The sequence below is a fragment of the Trichosurus vulpecula genome, chromosome 9, assembly GCF_011100635.1.
Source record: "Trichosurus vulpecula isolate mTriVul1 chromosome 9, mTriVul1.pri, whole genome shotgun sequence".
NCBI lineage: Eukaryota > Metazoa > Chordata > Mammalia > Diprotodontia > Phalangeridae > Trichosurus > Trichosurus vulpecula.
The window spans coordinates 146,241,741-146,252,203 of NC_050581.1; the positions used below are offsets into that span (position 1 = coordinate 146,241,741).

The 10,463-nt window shown below is 49.2% G+C and overlaps 1 protein-coding gene across 1 annotated transcript in view; it reads right to left on the reverse strand.

Annotated features, from left to right (window-relative positions):
- Nucleotides 1-10,028, reverse strand: part of PLXNA1 (plexin A1) — a 161,732-nt gene extending 151,704 nt beyond the window's left edge. The window contains exons 1-3 of the mRNA XM_036739649.1: nt 10,000-10,028; nt 8,575-8,677; nt 8,241-8,381 (exon numbers count right to left, since the gene is read on the reverse strand). Coding sequence (XP_036595544.1) covers nt 8,241-8,381; nt 8,575-8,677; nt 10,000-10,028 — 273 coding nt within the window. The remainder of the gene's footprint in view (nt 1-8,240; nt 8,382-8,574; nt 8,678-9,999) is intronic.
- Nucleotides 10,029-10,463: the final 435 nt, after the last annotated feature.

Genomic DNA, 10,463 nt, shown 5'->3' on the forward strand with positions numbered 1-10,463 from the left:
AGTTGGAAGTTGAATGAATGAATGACAGGATCCCAGATTTAGAGTTGGAAGCTGAATGAATGAATGACAGGATCCCAGATTTAGAGCTGGGAGTTGAATGAATGAATGACAGGATCCCAGATTTAGAGCTGGAAGTTGAATGAATGAATGACAGGATCCCAGATTTAGAGTTGGAAGCTGAATGAATGAATGACAGGATCCCAGATTTAGAGCTGGAAGCTGAATGAATGAATGACAGGATCCCAGATTTAGAGCTGGAAGTTGAATGGATGGATGGATGGATGGATGGATGGATGAATGACAGGATCCCAGATTTAGAGCTGGAAGTTGGGCAACACCTAGTCCAAACCTCCCATTTAGTGAAAAGGAAGCTTACGGCCCAAAAGGCTTGCTCACGGTTATAGAGGTAAGAAGTCACAGAGCTAAGGTTCAAATCCCACCCGGGTCCTTCCATTGAGAATCCAGGGCCCTCTCCCTGCTGTGGGCTGCACTGAGTCCATGCACTCTGCCCACCTCCCAGGGATAGAAAGGATTATTATCATCTAAATGACAATGTACAATATTAACATAATCATGATTAGAGAGGGGCAGCATGGCAGACACTGCTACGACTGAAGTCAGGAAAGCTAGCTCTGAATCCCACCCCAGATGCCTGCCAGTTTTGTGAGCACAGGTGGAGCCCTCAGACTCAGCTTGCTCACCTGTAAAATGGGTCTGGTAATAGCTACACTACAGACCTCAGTGGGCTCACGTGAGGAAAGTGCTGGCAGAATGTGCTACATACATACTATGTATATAGTGCTATATACATACCACCACCACCACCACCACTACTACCACTACAACTACTACTGCCACCACTACAACTACTACTACCCCTACCCCTATCACTACTTCTGCTATTACTAATACTACTACTACCACCACTGCTACTACCACTACTAGTACATCACTACTCGGCTGGAGATTTTTGAACAATTCAATCACTGAAGAACCAAACTTGTGGGTCACCCAAGATGCAATAAACAAGCAGGCTACAAAATACAGTGTCCCGAAAGTCTTAGTGTGGCTCAAAGCCATGCGAGTCTCACTGAGCCTTTGGGGACGCTTTATCTCCAACGAAGACCTATGAGAAATAGATGGCCTGAGAGATGGCATCAAGGAAACGTCTGAAAGAAGAAGATCCAAGCTCTAAAAGCTACAGGGGGCCTCCAAGGCCAGCTGCTCTAAGCTCTACCATTTTGCAGCTGAGCAAACAGAGATCCAAGGAGGATAAGGGTCATGCACTGATAAGCATCTAAGGTGGATTTGAACCCAGGTCCTTCAGCTCCAGAACCAATTCTGGGTCAGGCAGGAAATTAAAACAAAGGACCCCAGATGGGCAGTTTGAGTCCTGCGCTGGTGCCCCTCACAAAATGTTTTTTAAAGAGTAAAGCCTGGAGCTGGGATCAATCCAGACCCCTGCTCAGCTGCGCCTCTTTCCTGGCAAGCTCCATTCAGACCATACCTTCTCTGGTCACCTTGCCCAACCCTCAGAGGCTGGTGCCTCCTTCTCCCGCCCCCCACCCCCATCACACTGCATCTGAGCTTATCTGAGGGCCAGAAGACATCATGTCCTGGGCGCTGTGAGTCTCCCCTCCGACATAGTTGCTGTGGGCCACCTCTCAGGGGTCTACACGGCTCTCTAAGACTAGACCTCACAGAGAAGTCCTGACCTTCACTAGCAGAGGAAGGTCCTCACTGCCGAGCTCCAGAGACCGGTGAAATTCCAGGAACGGTCCCCAGCACTGTCCCCTCGATTCTTCATCGGTACCGTCTCCTGGGATAAAAAGCAAGCTCCTTGATGGGAGGGAATATTTGAATGCTTATCTTTGTATGTCCTGGGCTTGACCTAGCCATGGCCAGAAAAGAAGGCTTCTGTCTCTCTGACTCTCTCTGTCTCTTTTCACACACACACACACACACACACACACACACACACACACACACACACACACTCTACACTAAAGCAGGCAGCAGAACTAGCTGGGGAAGAATAAGCACCAGCCTGAAGACAAGACCCTAGATTCTCTCCTGTGTCCGCCTCTCAGTAGGAACCTGGTCAAGTCATTTATCTTCTCAAGTTCCCTCTCCTGTAAAACCAAGGCCTCAATCCCTTCCCAGGCTCCCACCAAGGGCCACCACTGCTGCCTGAGAAATAAGATGGAAGTCATCTGGAAGTCCCCAGGCCCCTTGGTACCACTCGGGCCTGCCCCTCTGGATGCCTGAAGTGGGGACAGGAACCTTTCCTGAGTCGTTATCCTCAGAGACACAGAAAGCAGCATTCTAGCTAAGTGAGGTAGGTTCCAGATAGCGGAGGTCTGACAGTGCCATTAAAATGTGCCACCCATTTTCATGACTCTTCACACTGAAAAGGGGGGTGCTTCCCCTGTGTGGGGTGAGCATCTACTTCCCCAGCCACCACCTGGGAATGATGTTCCCAACACCACTGGAAAGGAGGCAGCCCAGATATGATCGTTTCACTCTGTGGATAAGGGAAATTGTATGGATTTGAGACCCCAAGGGTGGGTGGGGGGGCGGATTTCGGCCTCAAACCCAGACCTCCTGGCTCCAGAGCTGGTGTTTTTCCACTGAACCGCACTGCATCTCTAGAAACACAGAGAGATATATATGGATCAGCGGCTCCCAACCCCGGCTTAGCAACACCCCAGGGTGTATTGCAGAAGCTATAATAAAATTCTTGAAATATGAAAACAAAATTATTTTTAATTCACTTTCATTTAAGGAATAAACGTGTCACAAAGCCCCTCATTCAGAGAGGGGGTGGGTGTCATCAAGACAAGGAAATAGCGCTCCCCAAAGCCTGGCATTTCCTGACACACAGACACACAACAGCACAAAGGCTACAACACAACTCGCATCTCCAAAGAGTCTTAAGGTTTACGAAGCAGTTCATCAGGAGGCAGGTGCTGCATCGCTAGCCCCATTCTAAAGATCAGTAAACTGAAGCTCAGAGAATAAGTGACATGCCCGTGGCTATACGACCAATCGGACATCATGACAAAGGCTCAAATCCAGATCGTATCAACACAGATCCCGTCCTCCTATCGCTAGATCATTCAAACAGATGCTCCGCACACACTCGAATGCGCATTCTCCCTAGCCGGGAGTTGGAGATAGATGGAGACAAGGCAGGGGATAAGGGCAGAAAGTACGCAGCAAGGAGAGAATGCCCTCAGGAGACCTCATTCAGTTCTGTAACTGAGGCACTGCGTGACCTTGGGTAAGTCACTTACGGACACACATGTGCTTGCACATACATACATATATAAAGAGTACACAGGCACATATATGCACATGCACAGGTGTGTACATATGTGATCCATGGGTACACATGTGTGCAGTGCACATGTGAGCACACACAGCCCTGAATGGCAGGAGGCACAGGTGTGCTCCAGGACTGACAAAAACAAGTTCGTAGACACAGCCAAGAATGCAGCAGGTAAAGACAAGCCTCCTGGGCCCATCTTGGCTGTCCCTGTGTGGGGAGCATCCCCCAAGTCGCTTCCTTCCTTCCTTCCTCAAGACAGAGGCACCTGGAGGGGGGAGTGGAGCAGAGGAGGAGGGAAGGAAGAGGAGGGGGCAGGGGAGAAGAGGAGGGAGCAGGGGAGAAGAGGAGGGGCAAGGACGCACTCCAGTTCTGGAGATGGATGCTCTCTCTTCCTCTCCGCTAACCCAAACCCCATTCACCCTTCAGGGCCCAGCTCAAGTTTCACAGCCCCTGGGGCCCCTCCAGGCTCCGGTGACCATTCCTTCATGGAGCTCCCTCGAAAGCTTGACCCATGTGACAATCTGACACCTGCCCAGCACCACCTCGGAGAGACCAATGACTATTTCACGGATTTCAGTCTTGTCTCCCCAGGAGCTCCCTGGAGGCAGGGACTGTGCCCCGGACATCTCGCTTGGGGCCAGCTCATCGTGTCCAAGAGTCCTAGGCTCTCCGGCTTGGAAGGGAACCCTGAGAGGGTGGGGAGCAAAACAAAGGACACTGAAACTAAAGAGTCAGAGGAGCTGAGTTTGAATCCTGCCTGTGCTTATTACCTCAGTTTCCCTGTATATAAAAATAGGGGAGGTGAGGATTGATCTCAATGACCTTCTTGATCTGTGATCCCATGATCATCTAATAGAAGAGGAGACCCTGGACCCAGAAAGAATGAAATGATTTACCCAAGGTCACACAAAGAGTTCGGCTTGGCCAGATCCAGACCCAGATGGTAGAGGAGATGTGACCAGTGACTGTTCCTGGGCAGCAGTCAGTAAGTGCAGTGCCCCAGCAGGCCGAGCTGGCTAACAAAACTCGAGCCCTCAGGCCCCAGGCGACATCTGCTTGGCAGCCTCAGTGGCCCCAGGTGCTGCCCCAGGAGGGAGAGAGAGGGAGCTGACCAATCAGAACAAGAACCAGAGCGGCCACTCCTGTCGCAGGAAGTGATGAATTAGTGAACAAGGTGCTCAGGAGAAAACCAAATGATCGAGATTTCTAAAGTAGCTTTCGAAGGGGGTTTTCATTATTATTAGTAGTATTATCATCTGTCCTCTCTCCCAGACACTTCTCTGGCTCAATCAGTCTCTTCCCTCCCACCTCCTCTATCTTCCCACATCCCTTTGTTTCCTCCCCACCCCCCAGGCTCCCCTCTCCCTGTCTCGCTCCCTCCCACTCTTGCCCTCCTTTTCTTTCTTTCTCTTCCCCCCTTCTAATTCTTCCTTGCCTGACTCCCCCTCTCTCTTCACTCACTCTCATTCCCTTCCTCCCTCCTTCCTCCATCACTCACTCTCATTCCCTTCTTCCCCGTCTCTCTCCATCACTCTCTTATTCCCTTCCTCCCCTCCTCCCATCACTCACTCTCATCCCCTTCCACTCCTCCTGTCTCCATCACTCACTCTATTCCCTTCCTCTCCTCCCTCAATCACTCATTCTATTCCCTTCCTCTCCTCCCTCAATCACTCATTCTATTCCCTTCCTCCCCATCACTCACTCTCATCCCCTTCCTCCCCTCCTTTATCCATCACTCACTCTATTCCCTTCCTCTCCTCCCTCAATCACTCATTCTATTCCCTTCCTCCCCCATCACTCACTCTCATCCCCTTCCTCCCCTCCTTTATCCATCACTCACTCTACTCCCTTCTTCCCCTTCTCTCTTGCACTCTCATTCCCTTCCTCCCTCCTTCCTCCATCACTCACTCTCATTCCCTTCTTCCCCTCCTCTCTCCATCACTCTCTTATTCCCTTCCTCCCCTTCTTTCCTTCCTTTCCCCCATCCCTCTCTTCTTCCCTTCCCCTTTCTCTTTCCTTCCATCCATCCTCTTCCTTTTCTATACCTCCTATCTCTCTCCTTTTCTGCAAACAACCATCCTCCTTTCCTCTCCCCTCCCTCCCTCCCTTCCTTCCTCTTGCCATCATCCCTCCTTGCTCTCATTTATCATACCCTCCCTTTCCTGACTTACAGGAAGCCCTCTGAGGCAGGGTCAGAGGACAGTGGATAAAAAACACAGGAGTCTGAACACAGTAAAAATGAAGAAATCTTTATCACAGCAAGACACGATCAGATCTGGAACAGACAACACTCAATGGATGTCTAGGCCAGGGCTGGGTATATTTTAATAGGCTCTGAGTTAATTCTGGGGAGTGGGGGCACTGTACTAAAAATGCCACTGGATCTCAAATCAGAAGACTAGGCTTCCATCCCAGCTCAGACACCTACTGACCTAGAGCAGGTAGCAGCAAAGTAGCACAGTGGAGAACGCTAGACCTGGACTCAGGAAGACCTGAGTTCAAATAGAACCTCAGATACCTGTCTGCCTCAGTATCCCCAATTGTAAAATGCAGATCACAATAATAGCACCTACCTCTCAGGATTGCTGTGAGGACCTAATAAGGTATTTGTGAAGTGCTTTAGCACAGTGCCTGGCACACAGTAGGTGCTTAATGTTTGCTTCTTTTTTTCCTACTAATTAAGCAGTTCATTGACCCTCTCAGGCCTCAGTTATGCCCTCTATAAAATGAATGTGTTCCTTTGACCCACTGACACCATTTCTAAGCATATACTCCAAGGAAGTCAAAGACAAAGGATTGTTACGATTGGTCTCTTGGATGGGGCCTATGATTTCATCGGCATAGGGAATGCCTGAGAGGAAACTCCATTATTAATGGAGATCAGCACCCATCTCTTAGAGCATGGCATGGGGGCACTGTAAGGTTCAGCAATTTGTCCAGGGTACATTAAGTGGCAAGACTTGAATTCAAGGCTTCCTCACTTTGAGGCCAACTCTCTATCCAGTAGGCCACCATGCTTCTCTATAGCATCAAAGCTGGAAGGAAAGTGGGTACCCAACCACTAGAGAGTGGCTGAACAAAATGTGGTATGTAAATATAATGGGATATTATTACACTGTAAAGAAATGATGAATATGAAGAATTCAGAAAAACATGGGAAGACTTCTATGAGCTGATGCAATGTGAAAGAAGAAGAACCAGAAGAACAGGCTGAGCATACTGATGGAAAGGCAAACAACACTGGAAGGCTTCAGAAGTCTGACCAATGCAGTGGCCAGCCAGAACTTCAGCAGGCTGATGGGGAACAAAGAGGTGGAGGACCAGAGAAGTGGCATGAGGCAGATGGAGACAGATGAGGCCAACGAGCTCATTTGTTTTGTTTGACTATACAAAGGTTCTATGGAGGTGAGGGTATCAGTAAAAACTGACAGCAACAGGAAAAGAAAACATGTCAAACACTTAAAAAATAAAATAAAATGAAGGGTTTGAACCAGATGATCTCCAAGGTTCTTTCCAGCTCTAATATTCTGTGAATCATTATTTCCATTCTCCAAAGGGGCAGAGGCTGACCCCAGAGAGGCTAGAGAGATACAAAGCTGGAGGAATCTGCTCATCCCCATCCTCTAATAAAGCCCCAAACTGGTTCTAACATGGTCATGTAGCTGGGGGCCCTCAAGGGTCAATGATCAGAAGGACTTCCGGGAAGATAAGAGGAAGTTTGAACTAGAGGTTCAGAAAAACTGGATCAGCTAATGAGATAAATACATCCCAGCCACTTAGCCCTCAGGCAATGATAATGTGAGGAGCACCAGGCAGGCAGCAGAAACAGGACAAAGAATGAGCCATTTGGGGACTTCCTGCCAGAATCCACCAGGGCACTCCCTACCCAGCACCAAAACAAAAGGGCTGGGGAACCTCTCCTGAGTGCCTACTATGTGCCCCAGCCTGTGCAGGACGAAGGAGAATGAGTACCTACTATGTGCCCCAGCCTGAGGGGGATGAGAGAAAAGGGAGTGTGTATCTCAGAGAATGCAGACAGAAAGCACGTTCTACTGACAAGAACATGTAAAATCAACAGATCGAGGTTCTTACGCCCATTCCGGTGCTAGCTGGGTGGCCTAGGACAATCACTGCCTCATCTATAATATGAAGATTTTAATAGCACCTGCCTCAGGGTCCTCGTAGGAAAAAGATGAGATTAACAGAAGTAAGACACCTTGAAAACCTTAAAACACTTTATAAATGGTATTATCATCATCATTATTATTTCTACTACTACTCCTAAGACCTGAGTTCAAATCCTCCCTCAAACACTTACGAGCCACATGGCCTAGTTCATGCAGCCATTCCGTGCCTCAGTTTCCTCACCTGTAAAATGAAGGTAACAGCACCTACTTTCCAGGATAGTCGGGAGGCTCAAACAAGAAAACACACATAAAGTGCTTTACGAACCTGAAAGCTCTATATAAATGCTATGATTATTCTATGTTACTAAACAGCAGAGGATGATAGAAAGGTCCGTGACTTTGATTTCTATCCCGATCATTTCTTCTGATCCTCGCAGAAGTTCCGTGAGAAGGAAAAAGCAGGGATTATGATCCCCACCTCCCCCTTTTTTTACAGGAGAGAAAAATCAAGTCTTGGAACAGCTCGGTGACTCAGGCAGGAGCGATGGGAAAAAACCCAGGGCACCTGGCACAGAAGCCTGTGACCCCCCCCCATGAAGTCACAGTGCCTCCTCTCGGCTCCCAGATGTATGTAAAATGGCTATCTGTACAACTTTTTAGCAGCAGAACCCCTGGGTGCCTCCCCCAGAACCTGGCATACAGAAGGGACTCATCATCGCATGCCTGCTAGTGCCAAGAATACCAATGAACAAGAGCCCAGGAATGCAGACCCGGACACCTACCTGTTTCTCGGTCATGGCATAGATATACTGCCGGCTGGGACTCAGAACCAGATCTCTCAGAATGGAGCTGCCCTCGTGGGCCACCACGTTCTCATACTGCAAAGCCGGGCGTCCCCCAGGACTGGACAAGTCCACCAGGATCTGTGCAAGGGAGAGGAAGGAGAAGGTCAGACTCTTTGGACAAACATCTAACAACCTTCCAGAACTGAACACGGGACCCCAGTCTCTTACCTATAGGGACAGATGTCAACTCCATCATAAATCCCTTCTGGGAGACTGGACCCCTTATAGGTAATCCCATCCCTAGGTCTTGCTGGGAGTCCAACAAGGAGACTTCCTCATCCACACAAGTTGCAAAGAAGAGATTGGACACAGATTCGCCACTGAATTCCTGAGACACAAGGGGATGTAGAGATTCCCTGAACAAGGGCAGTGTACTGGAAAGAGCATCAAACATGGGCGTCAAGAGAGCCTGGATTCAGATCCCACCTGCACCACTGACTTTGGGCAAAAAAACATTCACTCTCTGGGCCTCAGTTTCCTCACTGATAAACTTGCGACTCGTGGATTTCTCCTATGTCTTCTAATAACCTGTGATCTGCCTTGTTATATAATTCAACTCTTTCGTTACAGATAAAGCAGGTGGTAGGACTTGGGAAATATTGAAAGGCTTCCTGCCTTAGACCAAAGCAATCCCTCCCAACCAGCTTGTCTGAAATTCTCACTGTTAATCACCCTTTTGAGTCAGAGCATTCTGTCTCCAGAAGGCACCTGTTCACAGACAACTGCAGGGGAGAGGAAACAGCTTTGGATTCCAAGTCAAAGGACCAAGTCCCTGTTTTGCCATTTGCTATGTGACAGAAAAGCACAATGAGGGTCCTGAGGGATGGTGGAAACAGCAGTGGATTTGTATATAGGTGAGACCCAGGTTTGAATCCTGCCTCCCACACTTACTAGTTGTGTGACCATGGACAGATCACTTAACCCCTCTGAACCTCCTTCACCCACCTGGAGTGAGGGCTGAATGAGATAATATATATAAAGTGCTTTGTCAGCTTAAGTGCCACATCCTTGTCACTCATTAGTGTTGTAATCAGTATTCAGAATACGAAAGCAGTGGGAGCCCTTCCCTGGCTTCAGCTTGACAATCCCTAGCCGGGAACCCAATCAGAGCTCTCCCTCTGGCCTCCAATGCCCAACCCCAAACCCAAACACCCCAATCCCCATCCCATCTGATCCTCTTACCCCCTCCTTGTCCCTTCAACTGGCTCCGCTCCAGTTCCCCCCGCCTCTTCCATGATAAAGCCCCGAGTCATTTGCATAGTTTGCCATCCAGAAAGAGGGAGCTGGGGGAGAGAAAGAGGACCCCCCCCCTTGCCCCCAGCTGCCTTATTAGCATGGAAATGTATTCCAGATCACAAACAAACTGGGGGCCGTTTAATTAGAGCGACTCCTCTGATTCCCCGCCAGCCAGCCTGCCGATAACATCAGCCAGGAGTATTTTTAGTCGCTTTCACAAAACAAATGTATTTAATTAAGAGAGAGAGACCCCTGAGGAACTTCCCAGAAATGTGAACTTCCCTGCAAACCACAGGGGTGGTGGGATGTGGGTCTGACTCTGGGGCTGGAAGTGAGGGACAGAGAGAGGCAGGGACCTCAGCTCCTCCTCCCATCCTCCCCACGGCTCCCACAGACCCTCTCCAGGCAGAGAAAGGAGCTGGGGCGAGGGGAGGAAATGTGTTCATTAGGGCTGACTCACCCCAAACGCCTGCTCCTTTCCTCCGCCATGCTGGGAGGCAGCATGGTGTGTGGCATTGGACAAGAACACTGGCTTGGGTTCCAGTGCCAGCCGGACTGCCACAACCAATGAGTTTATCGACAGAAGGAGCCTTAGGAAGAGGAAACTGAGCTCGGGGGCTCTCTCCTCAGCTAGTTTTATGACATCTGGGCCTCAGTTTCCTCATCTGTAAAATGCCTTAGAGCCCCCTCCAGGCTCTGACATCCTAGGATACTCAGGTCTGAGTTGGTGACATGATATAATTCTGTTTCATAATTATCAGTCGTACTGGGAAAGCGATGGAGAAGAGAAGCTACATGAGGGCAGAATCTAGGGAGAGTCGAGAGGATCACACAAGCGGAAGGAAACTGAACTGCAGTCTATTCACTCTGTTGCCCAAAGGGCCAGGGCTCAATTCCCAATATCCTTCCTTCTTGTCTAGCATC